Source organism: Sinocyclocheilus grahami, unplaced genomic scaffold (assembly GCF_001515645.1).
Source record: "Sinocyclocheilus grahami isolate Dianchi unplaced genomic scaffold, SAMN03320097.WGS_v1.1 scaffold223.1, whole genome shotgun sequence".
NCBI classification, from domain to species: Eukaryota; Metazoa; Chordata; class Actinopteri; order Cypriniformes; family Cyprinidae; genus Sinocyclocheilus; species Sinocyclocheilus grahami.
In genome coordinates, this window is record NW_015505402.1 from 329202 (window position 1) to 347649 (window position 18448).

Below are 18448 nucleotides of genomic sequence, written 5' to 3' on the forward strand. Positions count from 1 at the left end.
TGTGTGTGTGTGTGTGTGTGTGTGTGTGTGTGTATATATATATATATATATATATATATATATGTATATATATTTATTACAAGGCTCTGTGGAATACTTGATTCTGATTGGTCAGTCGCGCCATCCAGCGGTATGTTATTCCCAGATAACAACCGCCAAATTGAATAACACACCGCTTATCCGGGTACTACAAGTTATCTTGACCGATACTACTTATATGCTTAATGAGTCACTCCGCTATCGTTGACTGTCTGGCGCCATAAATAAAAAGAAAACAAATAGAATACAAAAAGATTAGAAAAGCTATTGTAATTTTTTTTTTAAGAAAACAAGCTGTAAATGAATAGAGTGCAAGTCTAAAAGGGACACGTTTTTTTGTATAAAGTGATCGTTGACTTCCGCTTCGCGTCGGGGTCCTGATCACCCTGTCGGGGTTTATTCTGCGATAACAACCAGCTGTACATTATCCCTTACATATACACGATATGCCGATATTTTTCAACTCATTTTGGCTGATAGCCGATGCCGATATATTTCCTTTTGTTTGGAAAAAATACCAAGTCTCCCTTGTGAGGAAATTATAAGATAATAATTTTTTTACAAGAACTTATTTGTTAGAATTAAATAAACAATAATGAAGTTATCGCAGATTTAAATTATATAATAAATAAAAAGAAAAAAGATAGAATAGAAAAAGAAAAGAGCAAGTTAGTGTTAGAGGCCTTTTTTGCTTTTTTTAATTGTATAATAAATAAAAAGAAAACAAATAGAATACAAAAAGATTAGAAAAGCTATTGTAATTTTTTTTTTAAGAAAACAAGCTGTAAATGAATAGAGTGCAAGTCTAAAAGGGACACGTTTTTTTGTATAAAGTGATGTTTAATGTATTTATGATGTTGGTATCAAAAAATGAAGTATATGTTTTTTTGTTTTTGCTTTTTTACTGTATATCAATATGGTATGTTTAATGGTATGTTTAAGTAATCTAAAAGTAATCTAAAATGTCGTCAGAATACATTACCTAAAATCAGTAACCTAGATTACATTACTACAGTATTCATCATTTAATCTGTAATCCGTAACTGACTACTATTTGTAATCTAGAATACCAAGTCTCCCTTGTGAGGAAATTATAAGATAATAATTTTTTTACAAGAACTTATTTGTTAGAATTAAATAAACAATAATGAAGTTATTTTATAATGACAGTACACTTTGAAAATAACTATAAATAAACTATATAGCAATCCTTTTTTTTTCAGAAAGATGCAGTAGTAACCTTAACATTTTATTTTAAGATTTAACATTTGTAGATGGTCTAAAGCAAAAGAGTTGTAAAAATTCTGAAAATCTTTTAGAGCTCATAATTAATGAATAAATCAGTATATATAAAATGATTTAATTTACAAGTGTCATGTTTGTGATTTTTTTTATTCATGTAAGCTATAGCTTCTGACCTTTAAATCAAAACATACTCATGATTTTATGACATCTATTACTGCTTTATTTAATCACACAGAAACACAGTCTAAATGTTATTTGTGTATTTTACTTTCATTTTAATAGAAGTAGGCCAACAGCGCCCCCTACGGAATTAAAACTCCTTACCGAACGTGCATTAGGACCCGGGGGAGGCTGCCGCTGCTGCCAATGCACGTACTATTACTGTTTACTCTATCATACGCCAAACTCGTCATTCTGTATGTGCATTCTCAGTTTAAATGCAGTGATCCAAAATAGTGAATCTAATCACCTTATAGGCAAAACTTTGCTTCAAGAATGAGCCACACTGCAGACGTGATCTAATTGCTAGCACACCCTGAGCACATGTGAGTTAACATATTCATCATAATTTTTCATATAGGGCCAATGCCGATATTTACATTTAAAGCCATTATCGGCTGATACCGATATCGGTCCAATAAAATAGTGCATCCCTAACATAAATATATATATATTGACACACATGGGTTGTCGGCAGGTTGTGAAGTGTAATTCTGGTTTGTGCCTTCTTTCTCTATATCTATCTCCCATTCTACTTCCTTTCCTCTCTGCATGACTATATTTGGAACTGTCAACCAGATGCTCTGTGGGTTTTGGAGCGCTGCATTCTAAAATGAGCCGTTAGCGAGCAGGTACATAAGCTGCCATTCCCAGCATGCAAAAAACGAGGAATCATTAATAACCAGGCCAGGCAGTCTCTGTGCTCGAGTGGTGTGCGCTGCACATTAAAAGAGAAACAGTGATTTAATCGTCAACTCTTCTGTGAATTGTTTCCAGGCAACCTGTCTTAAACGTAATGATCTCAGTTTCATGAAAGAACTGGAAGGAGACTTAAAAGAGAGACGCGGGCAAGCACGGTGCAGCGTGGGGGGCTGGAAGCGGAGAGTTTTGCTGTGCTGTCAGATTTTTTTTGTCTAGAAAAGTGAAGTGTACTCACATAGGACGATGTTTCGTAAGACATATCGGCTGGTGTTCTCTTTCTTTTTAATGGTGCGTTTTGTTCACGCGCTTGTTGCCTGAACCGACCTTTTGTTTAAAGATCAACAGATCTGTGCAGGGATTAGAGAGTTAGTTCTCCAAATGACTGAGAGATGTAGATGGGGGGCTTATCTTGAGGGGAATGGCTGGTTGAAGAGCCGTTCGACTGGAGAGCAGGAAAACAATGTGAAGAAAGAGTTTTAGAAGGGAAAAGCGAGCACAGCCCTCTTCTTTAGCTCCCTTTGGAGCTGTCACCCTGTCTTGACGTGCATGGCTGCAGATAGCATGCTGACCAGAGGAGGCTGACAGGTGGAGCTGCCCCCCTCATTCAGGCTTCCAGAAACACCTCCGAAATACACGACGCCGGGCACAACCATTAAAGTGTGTCCAAAAACCACACAGAGACAGAGTGGAGGGGGAACAAAGAAATGGGAAAAGTTTCCTTCACAGCAGACAGGTATAAATGGAATGCAGTGAAAATTAAATTACGTTTGTTGTTGGCTTGTCAAACACTGCAAACCTGCATAATGTGATTATTAATGCTACAAGCATTGTTAACGGTTTCAACCCAATTTAGCTTGAAAACTTTTCATTTTTGCCTTAAAGTTTGAGTAAAATGAAAGTGGTTCTCAAGTTGCAACTTACAGGGGCTCCAGAAGTGTTTGGAAACTTATAGATGTCTAAATGTCCTTGCATTAGATTTAAAATATAAAAAGGAAACCACCAAGTGGCATATCATTTTTAAGATAGCACAAGCATAATTTGGAATTTAAGGTTTGATAGGGTAAACTAAATAAATACATAAATAAATAGAATCCTGGGTTTCTCAGTAAAATCCAATTTCTCAATAAAATTCAGTTTTGATTCGCAAGATTTTGATTGGACTCAAACTGATGCAGTTTGATTTAATTCAGTTCATTTTTATTCAGTTCAGTTTGAGTTGATTCAGTTGGTTCAGTTAGATTCTGATTTTCATCTGAATTACATTTAAGATGATTCTGATTCATTTGGTTATACTTCAGTTATATGAAATAAATAATTTCTCTGCTAATGCTGTAAATGGCACATTACACCGTTTCGGTCTGATTCGAAACCAGCTCATAAGAGTCATTTGTTTTGGGAATTGGTGACATTGGTCAAAATATGTTTTTGCCTCACTAAAATGAACTGGCTCATAAGAGTGATTTGTTCATGAATCAGACTACACCGTTCAATATCTTTTTGTTGCATCAGATTTTGTACTGTCTCAAATGAAAATCAGACAGGCTTTCACGTGTTCAAATGCTTGTGGGGTTTGCTCTAGTTTTCAACTATTTTGAATTTACTTAATCATAAGCAAAATTGAGCTTCATCTGTGAAAACCCAGAGGTTTTTTTCCCACAAATGTCGATATCAGAGTGGATTGAAACAAAGACACTGCTATAATGATGCAATCAGTTTTTACAATTGGTTTTTATTACTCTTTCTCGCATTCAAAAAGCTTTGAGTTAATATCACAGATATACTGTCTACTGAGGCGTTTGGGTCCTTGGAGACTCAGACTGCTCAGAGAGACTTCATAATTCACGCATAGCAATGTGCTCCTTGGCCTTTTCCAGTCGAGGTCATCTGGGACAGAAAGGTCTTTCTCTCTCGATAGGAGGGGAATAGCAATATTGTAACCTTTTTCAGCATTTGATTGAACGGGCAATTAAAATTTATATCATGTAACTTCATACTAGCACCATTGCAGCTGAAGTCTTTGTCCCTAAGTACATTATTTCTACAGAAATAATTATAACTAATGAGACGCTGACCAAAAATAGCAAAATCTACACATTTATACACAAATGCTTCTGACTGAAGTCATTCTCTGCTGATGTCATTAGTTCATTGTTGGCTATTTATGAAGTATTTTCATGATTAAATACTAGCATTTTGCTTACTATATACTGAATATAAACTGTATACCGTCATCTTATTTTAATTATTTGTTTGAGATACGCAATTAACTTTTCAAACATTAATATGCTACATTGTCACATAAACAGTTAATTTGCAACGACCAAATGCATCCATCTAAATATGTATGGATGGTGCTTTAAAGAAGGTGAGTTTAAAAATGCTTTTTATCATGAATTTTTGACGAGAAAATGTAAATAAACTACTTGACCTAACTAATCAACTAGTTGACTATCTCGACCCATCCCTAGTCAAATCAAATGAGTTTAGTGTTCATCTGACACACTAGAAATGGAAGGTCAAGTTAAACGCAGTGTATTCTGGGATACAGTATACTACACATTTTTGTTAAAATCACAGGTCAACGACGCATGAAAATTTACATACGAAGAACAAAACACATGCTACTTTCTAAAGAAATAGTACAAGTTGTGTCATAAGTTGAGCAAATTTAATACAGTTGAATGAACCATAAAGCATCAATTTTAATTATTCTTGCAGTTCAGCAAGCATATATTAATGGATTACGCACACACATGTACATTAATATTTTAATGCTAATTATAATGTCTGTCTGCAGTTAAGAGAAAACAATCATTGTATGATGGAGGAATTAAATAGTGTGATATTGAATATGCAAGAAAATGGTCCAGGTGATTTTTATCTTTGCATCTGACACAGTATATGCATGCAATTGGCTTAACTCTTTTTCTTTTAAATAGCTAGACATTATTATCTGCTATTACAGTTTCTTGCAGTCATTTCAGTTGCTTATTTCCAGGCTTTTCATGAAGCCAAGGCCAGAAAGCACTTCGACCCTCAACAAAAACCAGGAACAATCACCTTTTACACATCGGTTCATCCCGCAGCGCCAGTTCTGCTTACCAAAAGGGGCTCACTAGGCGTCTCGCATTCCACGCCCAGGCTCCAAGCCAGCGAGCCGGGCTTCTTACCCATTTAAAGTTTGAGAATAGGTTGAGATTGTTTCGGCCTCAATGCCTCTAGTCATTCGCTTTACCGGATAAAACTGCTTGTTCGAGTGAGCGCCTGCAATCCTGAGGGAAACTTCGGAGGGAACCAGCTACTAGATGGTTCGATTAGTCTTTCGCCCCTATACCCAGGTCGGACGACCGATTTGCACATCAGGACCGCTGCGGGCCTCCACCAGGGTTTCCCCTGGCTTCGCCCTGCCCAGGCATAGTTCACCATCTTTCGGGTACCATCGCGCGCGCTCTAGCTCCACCTCCCCGGCGGTGCGGGCGAGACGGGCCGGTGGTGCGCCCCCCGCCAGGGCGGTGTGATCCCACCTGGGCTGGCAGGCGCCGGCCTTCACCTTCATTGCGCCGAGGGGGCTCGGGGACACCCTTTGACTCGCGCGTGCGTTAGACTCCTTGGTCCGAGACAAAGCTTCATTTTTTTTATGTGACAATCAAAATTTTATTCAGAATTGCATTGAATGTGATTGTACAGTTTCTTGGGCTGTAGAATTAGACTTGTAAATGTTAGTTAGACTCTGTTCACACCCCAGCAATCCTCACACAGACGCACCAGAGAACACCACGCAGGCTCTCGTACGTTCTTTTTGATGTCTGCTCCAACCTTTTCTGATTCAAAAGCTCTCCCAATTCTTTCACAATTGCCGTCACCTCCTTCTACAACAGATTGCTTACATGCACTCCCAGTCTTTCCAAATGCCCCGAAACGTCCCGCGGAGTTCATGAATATAAGCACTTTTCCCCTCCACTCTTATCCCAACTCCCACCGATCTGCTCTCCTCCTCGCCGCCCGCCGTTTGATATATCATGATCCTCGTTGCGTGAAGTCATTATGGCAGGAAGTGGAGAGCGAGGCAGTTCACACTGTTTTGCTCTTGGAAGGTTTAAATGATTGGAATCCTGGAGCTTATGATTGACTAGGGAAGAGGGAAGGGTGATTGCTTTTTTTCCCGTCCGGCGCTCAGTTGAAGGCTAAACAATAACAAGACAGATTTGGAGTCATCTTTTGGGAATGGATTGTGTGAGGGTGTCTTATGGCTTTTTGTTTTATAACTCCTCTGTGTGTATTGTTTTTTTTTTCTGCAGAGATTTTCAAATTTTTTTTCTGTTGTTTATTTTTATTGAAACAATGTAGCAAGAATCTCTCTGCTCTGTGTCTATTTTTCAGCTCGTTTATGACCATCAAGTATCCTTGGATGAATGTTAAAATGGCTGTTTTCTGCTCTAAGGCATTCTTGGGAAATTATATTGAACATCTGAAAAGAAAATCTTCAGATATTTAAAGTAAATATTTTATATTGATGTTTCCAATATTTCAAAACTGACTTGTAGTGTTGAAAGTATAAAAACTATAAATAAATAATGTTTTGCACTGTTCATCATGACTTAATAGTTGTTGGATCATTGTAATTTTTATTAACAATAACGTTTTTTGTTAAATTTGAACTTTTTAAAATTAATTAATTTTTGTAGAATTTATTTATTTATTTGTTTGTTTGGTTGTTTTTTTTATTTATTTTTTTATTTTAGATGCGTTCTTCTAAAATGTCATTTTTTGTGGTTGAACCAATTAAAAAATATATTCTTAGGGCAATGAAACATTTGAACTACAGACCACAATACTGTCCTCTGATCAGATTGCACCGATATCATCAGAAATCATTCTAATATGTGACCCTAGACCACAAATATATATTTGTAGCAACAGTCAAAAATACATTGTATGGGTCAAAATTATTGATTTTTCTTTTATGCCAAAAATCATTAGGACATTAAGTAAAGATCATGTTCCATGAAGATATTTTGTAAATGTCCTACTGTAAATATATCAAAATTAATTTTTGATTAGTAGTATGCATTGCTAACAACTTCATTTGGACAACTTTAAAGGAGATTTTTTGCACCCTCAGATTCCAGATTTTCAAATAGTTGTATCTCGACCAAATATTGTCCTATCCTAACAAACCATACATCAATGGAAAGCTTATTTATTCAGCTTTCGGATGATGTATAAATCTCAATTTCGAAAAATTGACCCTTATGACTGATTTTGTGGTCCAGGGTCACATATGCTGATTTGCTGCTGAATAAACATTTTTAATTATAATCAATGTTGAAAACAGTTGTGCTGCTTAATATTTTTTTGTGGAAACTGCAATACAGGATTCTTTGATCAATAGATCAAATGAACAGCATTTATTTGAAACAGAACATTGGAAATTTTGATCAATTTAATGCATCCTTGCTGAATAAAAAAATAAAAAAATACTGACCTCAAACTTTTGAACCGTACTGTATACAGTGGTATTGCAATTTAAATTTTAAAAGTCCAACTACCACAGTACTCTTATTGTTTAAGGTAGGTATGATAGGAATAGAAGAAATCATGTAGTCAAGGGTTCATTTGTTAGGATTCATGTCATGCATTATAGAATAGACAGTATAGTAGCATGTGTGGCTGTTGGAGGTTATTGTGTACTACAGGATAAACCACAACAACAGCAAACCACAAAGGGACGACCAGACAGACGGCGGTGTCGGCCTCACAGAGAGTATATTCCTTTTGATCTGCTGAGTCTCTCTCTCCATTTCCCCTGTTCCCCTTCCACTATCACTTTTTTCCCTTAAGATCATCAGTGTGAAATCACAACCAAATGTATTTTGTTGCCTTTGAAACTCTTGCTGATGTTGCCAGCTGCTGCCGCTCGAAGGAATAGTTCACTCAAGAATGATGAAATCATTAACTCACCCTGTTATCGTACCACACCGTGTGTCTTTCTTTCTTTCTTTCTTTCTTCTGTAGAACACAGAAGAGTGATTAAAAAATGGCAAAACGATCATTTTAGTTGAACTATTAAATTCTTTTTTTTCACTGCATGTACTTTTACGGTGTGAAAATGCAACTCAGCACTTTAACGAAACATCCTTCCCCATATCCTCATAAAAATCGAGTTTTCCTCTGTAAAAATGTTCAACTTTGCCACACAGTGACACTTGACCCTTCAGCATGCCCTTGGCTAAAATGTAGCATCGCAGTATAGCAGAACTTTGCTTTGCTGAGTGTTTTAGTGCTCAAAGCTGCAGTCAAGGTGAAAACTGCTTATGCTGAAGCAGTATGTATGAGGAACTTCTATATGATGTCAGTTGTCCTCAATGTCTGTGACTGCTGTGAGATATTCCTTAGCTGGGAATGTAACCCGACACCAGTGTTGGGCAGTAATGCATTACTTAGTAACGCGTTACTGTAATTTGATAATTTTTTTAGTAACGGAGTAATTTAACGCGTTATAATTTTCAAAATAGTAATTTGAGTATAGTTACAAGCCGAGGTCTCTATACGTTACTGCCGCGTTACATTGCTGACAGAATTCGGTGTTTTATAATCTAGAGATTGTAAAAAGGATGTAGCACACGCATTGTCGAGTCCAGTGCCAGTGGATTAGAGACCTGCTCCCGCGAGACCCAACGCAACAGAGCGCGGCGCGGGATAAGACTTGATAGGCGAGTGCAGAGACTTGTGTGTGTGTGCGGGATGCGGGAGAATAAAATGATTCACGGGACTCCCGCAAAATTTAAATATCTAGACATAAAATATCTAAAACAAATAAATTGTTATTCATCTCTTGCACAAAAGCTACATGAACTAATATAAAATATAAACGATTAACAGGTGCAAGCGTATGCAGAGTTTCTATTTAGGCTATAACACGTGTTTGCAGCGTTGATGCAGTGCTGAAATTCTCTCATTATAACACACGGATTGTAGACATTATGAAAGATTCATTATGCATATATTTATTGTGTAACAGAGATTTGTGAGATTGCGATGAACTGAGATGTCTTTTAGAGATTATAAATGCAGCGCTCTTTGCTGGCATTCTGCCATACCAAACCATGCATGCAGCAGCCGCTTGCTTTAGATAAAAATAACAGTGTTCTGTGAATGTTGATGCTTTAATAACAAATATTTATCGGGAGCGTGTATGCTGGGATTTCATAAATTTCATGGAGAAAAAAGTAACGTAACTAGTAATGTAACTAATTACTTTTGAAATAAAGGAATCAGAACAGTAACGTGATTACTTTTAAAAGGAGTAATCAGTAATCTGATTACATTTTCAGAGTAACTTGCGCAACACTGCCCGACACAAACGTCAAGTCCCAGCGTGATACACAAATTCTTGCTTCGCGCTGCGCAAAGTACAACTGTTTCACTTTGACGCGCATCACCTAACTAAAAGGAGAAGTTTTAAAGTTACATCCAGAGTTAAATGCTAAGTATTGTTTACTGCAGCTACAAAAAAACAGACAGTAATTAAAAAACACTCTGGAGAGAAACGACCCAACATCTGTTCCCAGTGTTAATCTAATTGATTTGAGTAGTGTCACTGCATGGGGTGAGTCTTTGGATATCAGATACTTTAAATGCATTAACTGGCACACAGTGCGTACTTCCTGTCCACGTCCAATATTCTTTAATTGTGTTATGTGCTGTGAAGGTTTTCTTGTTTTGCAATGACTTTGTTTAAAAACCTGTGAGCTGCCTTGCTACACAGCATTGTATGTGGGCAGTACTTCGGGACCAATTTCATTGCACTTTTATGACTGGATTTGTATTTAATTATTTATTTTTCAAGTTTGTTCATATCAAAGCAGCAGTCTATGTAGGCAGTATCACTGGGTTTTGGAGCAAAGATTATATACAGTATTTTGTGTCCATCCACACACACTTTTAACCTTTGATGGGTTTTTCTTTGATTGGATGGAGATGTTTTTGAAGGTTGGTCATGTTTTCATGTAACCGATGGTGCCACTTTGGCCTACAAATGACCATTGGATGGAAGGTTTAGTGAGTTTTGAAGGCAAAGTGCAACCTTGCAGAAATATCTGAACATTTTCTCTGAAGAAAAGCACAAGACTCTTTAGAAGTGTAATAAAGCATCTGTCAAAAGATCTTTGACTTGTGATATATTTTGCTCTTTCTCATTTATTTTGTAATTTATTAATTGTTTTATTTCATTATGAAAAATCATTTTATTATATCAATTATTTTATTTAGTCATTCATTTTATTATCAATTTTATAATACTTTTTTTATTGTTTTGTTTTATTTTTATGTGTATTTTTTACACTTGTTTTTCCATTTGTTCTATACAGCAGATGACTGTTGAAATGCTTTGTTTATTTCAAAAAATAAAAATGGGTCATCATGTCATTTTCAATGCTTGATGCTGATATCTAGAAAGCAGAATGGCTGTTGGCCAAAATATGATATAATTTCATTATGGCGAATGAGACACATTTAGTTTTATTTCATTTTTCACTGTTGTTTTCCACTGTTCATTCCCTGCCTCTGTCTTTCCCTCATCTGAATATCTCGGTTTAAAAAACCCACGCAGCTGGGTATGGTGGACACCTATTGATATGTTTATTGCTTGCAGTTTCCCCTGTCGTTCCGGAGAGAGCGAGAGGGATGGTGAAGGTGTGATAAATGTTGCGGGGCATTTGGGTCTGAAGAGATCGCGCCAAAGCAGTGCAGCAGCAGTACTGAAGATTGATTTCTCTTATGCAATTCTCCCCAACGTCTGCGATTAATGACCCTCTACGCTCACCATCCATCAGCATCTCCCCTTGCTAAACTACACCAGCCCTCATCCAGGCTCCAAAAGCCCACCTATGGCACCACGGCGTACCCTGCGGCCGCGCATTAGCGTGTTACTAATGCTCTCGCATATTCACCTCTTTCTTTCAGATTAATGATGATACTGTTACCCCGCACCTGTCCACCAGGCATATCCCCTGCCCGCCCAACACCTTCCCTCGACGGGGGGCTTCATGTTGGACACGGACCCTCAGTGGCTGAAAGCCAAAGCATTGCCTGATCGGACATATGTCTCTGCTTTTATAGCTATTCTAGTGAGGCTTAACCACGTACAGTAGGATTTACAGTCTTAAATCTGCTTAGATAGCACCTTTAGATGGGAAGCAACTCTGATTAAACATAGATTAGCCGTAATCTGTCCTTCAGGAGTAAAGAATTTAGGGATTGGGTCATTTGTTGTTGTTTTTCAGCAGTTTGCTCAGCTAAGAGTTCAGCTTCAGTACAAATCTCCAGCAGAGAACCTAAAATGAGGCTCCCAAATAGGTACAGACAACAAAACAGTATCTTTCCTGGTTTGCTTGATCTTGAATAGAATGCAGTTGAATAAGCAATGCTTCAAACTTTCTAAGTCTGAAACTCCCATGTGTAGGAGCCACTGATGACTGAGCCATTGAAGCTGAAAAATGCTGATATCTGTCCTAGACGTGACACAGTTCTCACAATGCTCAAATTGCTCTGCACCCAGGAACTCTCAGAACTTTGAGAATGAAAGCACCCTAAGAGAGCTGCCATGATGTAAACTATCTTAAGACGTTAAAACTCCTTTTCACATGCGGCTCCCTCAAGATTCACCCGAGGCCAAAGTCAAAAACCAGTCGCCTGCCTCTTTTATGCTTTTCTTCTAATCTAGAGGAATTAGTGTGAGAGATTTTGTCCAACAACCCCACTGCATCCACTGGCGAGTCTCTGATACTGTTTGTTTCACTGCTCGATATTGTTCTAGGATCTCATATACAACAGAGGATAGTTGTAATGCTTAGTTGTAGCATTTATTTATTTATTGAAAGTTCTTGCGATTTTGATTACAGAAGTGGTGATCTGCTAAAAAATATATTTCTGTTACTATTATATTAATATTACCATTTCATGTAATTTTGATCAAATAAATGCAGCCCTGGTGAATAGAAGAGACCCAAAAACAAAAATATTACCTACCCCTTTTGCACAGTGTACATATATTTTTTTATGAAAGAATGATATGTCTTTTGATAAGTGTTTCTCATATGACAAAAAAATAAATTAACCATGTTATGACAATTTCCCATCATATTTATCTCTTACCTTCCTTTCTCTTTCTCTTTCTCTTTCTCTTTCTCTTTCTCTTTCTCTTTCTTTTATTATCCCCACAGATCCAGTCAACAGTCCCCAGAACGTGAACGTGGTGGACATCCGCGCCCGTCAGCTGACCCTGCAGTGGGAGACTTTCGGATACGCCGTGACACGCTGCCACAGCTTCAACCTGACCGTACAGTACCAGTATGTGTTCAACCAGCAGGAGTTTGCTGCTGAGGAGCTGATTCCCACCTCCTCTCATTACACTCTGAGGGGACTCAGGCCTTTCGTGACGGTCAGACTACGGCTGGTGCTGGCCAACGCTGAGGGCAGCAAGGAGAGTGAGGAGATCGTCAAACAGACGGAGGAAGATGGTGAGTGGGATTATGTAAGATGGTGGAATGAGGGGATGGAGGAATAGATGTTGTAAATTACGAAACCTTTAATTTTTACTGGCTTTAATTAAGTGTCAGGTGTCAGACCCAGCAAATTAAGGATGCGTCGATCCAGCACTCGGTATTGGTATTGGTCTGATGTGGATTTTTTGTTTTGTTTTTTGTCAGATCATGTAACATCCATCACTACTCCAAACCCCTCCATAGTTTGCACCCTGACTTCTCCAGTTTGTAATAAGATTACTTCACTAATTACTGTCTGAACAGTAATCACATTACTGATGATAACTCATGACTTCATTTCTGAAACCTATCATGCTTTAGCAGATGGACAAGACAACATCCAAACTGTCCATCCGGTTGTAAATTCAAACGCTATTGCAGTTCAGTATTTTCACCATGATTTCACTCTTATATACTTTTCTGTAAATGTCAGAAAAAAATCAGGCGAAATTTTTTTATATATAGATAAAGTGAGGCAAGACAAGGCAATATGTGACCCTGGACCACAAAACCAGTCATAAGGGTCAATTTCTCGAAATTGAGATTTATACATCATATGACAGCTGAATAAATAAGCTTTCCATTGATGTATGGTTTGTTAGGATAGGACAATATTTGGCCGAAAATCTGGAATCTGAGGGTGCAAAAAAATCTAAATACTGAGAAAATCGCCTTTAAAGTTGTCCAAATGAAGTTCTTAGCAATGCATATTAATAATCAAAAATTAAGTTTTGATATATTTACGGTAGGAAATGTACAAATTATCTTGATGGAACATGATCTTTATTTAATATCCTAATGATTTTTGGCATAAAAGAAAAATCGATCATTTTGACCCATACAATGTTTTTTTTTGCTATTGCTAATTATATACCCAAACGACTTCAGACTGGTTTTGTGGTCCAGGGTCACATATAGTTATATAACATATTTCACACACACTGGTAATTCAAAGTGCTTTAAAAAAAAAAGTATTTAAAAAATTGTAATTATAAAAAGTTTCATAAAAATACAATAAAAGTAGAAAGTACAACTTGAAGAAAAATGATAAGTTAGATAAAATGCAATAAGATTCTACATTAAAATGAATACGAGTAATAAGACTAATTTGATATTATGCATGCAAGAGATTGAATTTAGTGTTGTTCTCTGTTATAAACTCGAGTTCACAGATGAGCGATTTGTATTCTTTTCTAATTGAATCCATTTTGTTTCATTACAAATAAAAGAAATTACAAATGCACTAATGCTTGTTTACATAGTCCTCATGGTTCACATCATATAAAAGAAGTTATAAAAGAAGACCTGACAGAACATTACCATGGCTACTTAACAATAAATGAACAAATAAAGAAATGGACATATGTAATATAAGTAATATGTGGAAATTATTTTACTTTGTGTAACGAACAAGACCATGGAGTGCTATAAGAGACATGCAACTAGCACAGAATAGGAAATTGATTGCAAGGCAGAACAATTATACAGTTTAGTGGTTATTACACAAAGACTGTTTGATTATTCAATCAGAATCAAGTATTCCAAAGAGCCATGCTAATATTTACTAATCTTTTTTTTCAATTTACTTTACACTCTTTCTCTCTCTAATGAAACTCGTGGATCTATCTGTATTTTTTTTTCATTTACAAACAGTGTTGTATTGAATATATTTTTCTATTTTATACTGATAGCAAAACTCTCAAAGCAACTATGTTTTAAATTGAATAGCTATCGTTATATTCTTTCATTTCTAAGTGCTGGTTTAGGCTAATTAGAAAACTTTCTGGGTAAGAGATACTGTATAATTGTGAGCATTATAAATAAATTGATTGTCTTCTTGAATTGATTTACTTGAAGGTTGTTTGAGGAACATTGTTAGGTCCAGAAATCATTAACACTCGTTCTTGGCATTTAATCTTACTAGACATTTGAATTAAACAAGAACAGAAGTAATAACTACTAACCTTCGCTGGAAGAATTGCGCATGTACAGACAGATTGGAGGTTAATGCTTCAGTACAATGAAGCAAAACACGACTATTATAGGCTAGAACATCCTTTCATAGCCAATATTCAGCATCAGGGACTCCTCTAGCTAATGTTGACAGTTGTAGATTTTGGCAAATTAGTTTCACAACATGTGTGGCCCTTACCACATTCTCAAATGTGAAAATGGGAACAGTTCAATGACCTCACCCCATTATTTCAATTATCCAACATTTTAATTAATGACTCTTATGCCTGGTTCTTGAGGGCTGAAGGGCTGAAGGGCCGTTGGTTTTGTTTTTTTTAAGTCTTTGTCTTGGAGCGCTTCCGTGTTCTTTCCAGCTGAATGCAACTCTGAAGCTCTTCAGAGTGCTGCTGTGGAAATTCAGTGATCTTCTGGGAAATGCAATTCAATAGTGGTCATTTAAAATTACTTACTTTTGCGCTGTGGTCAAAAATAAACTGTAGATTTAAAAAAAAAAGAAAAAAAAGAAGGTTTAAAAGCAGGAAATTCTGCTTAAATAAAGGAAATTCTGTTCTTTGTTTCATTTTTATAGCCTAAGAGGGAGTCTTACTGCTTTCAGCCTTTAAAATAAGATAAAATCTTATTTAGATAAAATAAGAAAAAAGAAAAAAGGTAATTTTTTAAGCAATGACTAAAGATAAAAATTGATTTGCAACAAAAATAGTGTTGTTTAATAATTTGTGGAAACTATGATACATTTTTATCAGAATTCTCGATGACTAGAAAGTTCAAAAGACCAGATTTAAATCAGATTTATTTGAAATAGAAATCTTTTGTGACACCTTAAATGTATCAGCCTTTTTTGACCAGTTTAATCCATCCTTGCATCATCCAAAAACGTAAAAAAAAAAAAAATCTTATTGACCCTAAACTTTTGAACAGTAGTGTTGAAATACAATAATTTTATAATTCAGTGATGCTGTTTTCCATCATATATTAAAACAACGCCAATGGCAAATATTCTATATTCCATCTAATGTACATTATATTTTGTAGTACAACTTAAAGTTTGATGCAGTTGTAAGTAAACCACTGTGCTTTTTAAATAAATCAATATTTAATTAAAGCTCATGTACACATTAAATTTGTTCTGTAATGGTGAAACTGTAGAAAAATCATCATTGCTGCATAAGCCATACTTTTGTAAACGATTTCGAAACAATTTTTATGTTTTAATAATGCATCCTCTCAGATCTCAGCAGCTGTAATGCTCACAGTGAAAGTGTTTGTATTGTAAGACATTAGATTGTCTTGTGTATTTGAGGATCACTACAGTTCTGTACTGAAGTCAGATCCACTCAGAGAAGTAAATGGAAACAGAATTGTTAGACCGTAGTACTGTTGTGCTCTTCCCGAAGAAGAACAACAAATATGAAACAAAGATGATGAAAGCCGTCCTCCTTTAATCCATCCGTTCCATTGATGTGTTGCAGTTAAAAGGAAATCCCAATGTACAGGAAGAGCATGTTAAAGCTTCACAGTCTGTGAAAAGACACAACGTTTCTCAGACGGAGGGAAGGTTTGCAAGCGGTGCTTAATTCGAAAATTTCCCAGAGGGAAGCACTCAGCCTCCATTTACAATTAATTTCTCCCAGCTTGTTTTTAATGCTGAGCAATAAAGCCGTGTGAAAATAAAGCCTATTGTCAGGCCTTAGATTATTAGATTATAGCGTATAATTCAAGCTCATCTCATTTTCTTTTCGTTTTTCATCTTCTGATGAGTCTGTTTTGATCTGGATAGAACTCTTTTGGTTATTCAGTATCTGCTCTTGTCTGCCGCACTGATGTTTTTTTCTTTTTTGTAAATGTTTTTTGCATATGAAAACCTATAATTGCTGTCCTTTGTGTTTGCAAATTGATGGACAGCTGCAACATATCAATAGTGAAGCAAATTTGTCCCTCTGTGTTACCTTATATGGGTATAATTGCAGGAGGGTGAAATTAACATGAGGACAGCAGAGCATTTTTTACCTTATTAGGTCAACAACAACACCGACCCTGTACTTAGGGAAGCTGCTTGCCCGTAAACAAGCGTAAACAGGAACAGAGTGAATATGTTGAGCCTGATTTATTCAGAGACGAAAATAATCAGTAAGATTCAGTGTATGATAATTACGAAACCTATTATAAGTTATTTGTATCTGAGAGGGACAAGCATAAAGGGGAAAAATTGTTTCCTCCACCTCAAACTTAATGAAACTTCACTCACAGTCTCCACACGAGAAGCTAATCAGCTGGATTAATATGTAAAGCGGCATTTCTCGCACATGCATGGTTATATGGTGGAAAAGGTAGCGGACGGAGGACTGGATCTAATTATATTTCATTGTAACCGTGATTTAATGTGCTTGTTGGCTAGTGCCCAATCAAGCTATTTGAAGAATCGTTGAAAATATAATTTAACTGGCCTCACTTTGCAGTACAATATCTGACATCAACACCTCGGTGAGAGAGCGTTATTCACTTTTTCTTTGATTAGCTCAATTCTTTTCCCATCGAAGAATAAATGCCAGTGACTATTCAGATTTTAATTGCGATTGAGGGCAAATAACTCAACCTCGCTACCTTTTGAAGATGAACTTAGTTGCATGCGATTGAAATAGTCCGAAAGAATTATATGAGAGGAAATCTGTTCTATGTGGGAAAAGCAACTTTCTGTTTACAGAATACTATGAGTGAGATTTCCATAAATGGCTATATTCACCAATATCCATTTTCTCTTACAACATAAAGTTTTGTGCATTTGTGCTCACTGATTAGTTCAGAAAATGTATTTCTGCTAATGAAATTGTTGTTGTTCAGTAATAGTGAAACTTTGGAAGAAAATGCCGGTATTGCATAAATCATAATTTTATGGGCATTGGCTAGAAATTATTTTAAAGTTTTAATAATGCATCCTCTCAGACCTCAGCCATTGTAATACTCACAATAAATATTTGAAATATCAGATTAGCTCAAATCATTTCCTGTAAAGAATAAATGCCAAAGACTATTTAGCTTTTAATAGCGATTTAAGGCAAATGAAGATGAACTGGAGCTTATGCAATATAAACAAACAGAAAGAATAAGATGAGATGAGATCCTGTCTTTTTTCCCTCATTAATTGGAAGAAACCATTATACATCTCAAGACATAACTTAATACTTTGAACTATTACAAAATAAAGAGAACAAAAATCAAGAAAAGTAAGCATAATGTATGGCAGTATACAGTGGGTACGGAAAGTATTCAGACCCCCTTAAATTTTTCACTCTTTGTTATATTGCAGCCATTTGCTAAAATCATTTAAGTTCATTTTTTTCCCTCATTAATGTACACACAGCACCCCATATTGACAGAAAAACACAGAATTGTTGACATTTTTGCAGATTTATTAAAAAAGAAAAACTGAAATATTACATGGTCCTAAGTATTCAGACCCTTTGCTGTGACACTCATATATTTAACTCAGGTGCTGTCCATTTCTTCTGATCATCCTTGAGATGGTTCTACACCTTCATTTGAGTCCAGCTGTGTTTGATTATACTGATTGGACTTGATTAGGAAAGCCACACACCTGTCTATATAAGACCTTACAGCTCACAGTGCATGTCAGAGCAAATGAGAATCATGAGGTCAAAAGAACTGCCTGAAGAGCTCAGAGACAGAATTGGCAAGGCACAGATCTGGCCAAGGCTACAAAAAAATTT

The 18448-nt window shown here is 36.3% G+C and overlaps 1 protein-coding gene and 1 long non-coding RNA gene across 3 annotated transcripts in view; one reads left to right on the forward strand and one right to left on the reverse strand.

Annotated features, from left to right (window-relative positions):
• The window catches only part of LOC107596773 (uncharacterized), a 13372-nt gene extending 7629 nt beyond the window's left edge, over positions 1-5743 (reverse strand). Inside the window, exons 1-3 of one of the 2 annotated variants that reach the window (XR_001610402.1) lie at positions 5275-5743; positions 2509-2511; positions 234-237 (exon numbers count right to left, since the gene is read on the reverse strand). This is a non-coding gene — a long non-coding RNA (uncharacterized lncRNA). The remainder of the gene's footprint in view (positions 1-233; positions 238-2508; positions 2512-5274) is intronic. The other variant, XR_001610403.1, reaches the window with a different exon arrangement.
• Positions 1-18448, forward strand: part of ptprt (protein tyrosine phosphatase receptor type T) — a 278126-nt gene that overhangs the window by 135080 nt on the left and 124598 nt on the right. The window contains exon 8 of the mRNA XM_016287683.1: positions 12429-12725. Coding sequence (XP_016143169.1) covers positions 12429-12725 — 297 coding nt within the window. The remainder of the gene's footprint in view (positions 1-12428; positions 12726-18448) is intronic.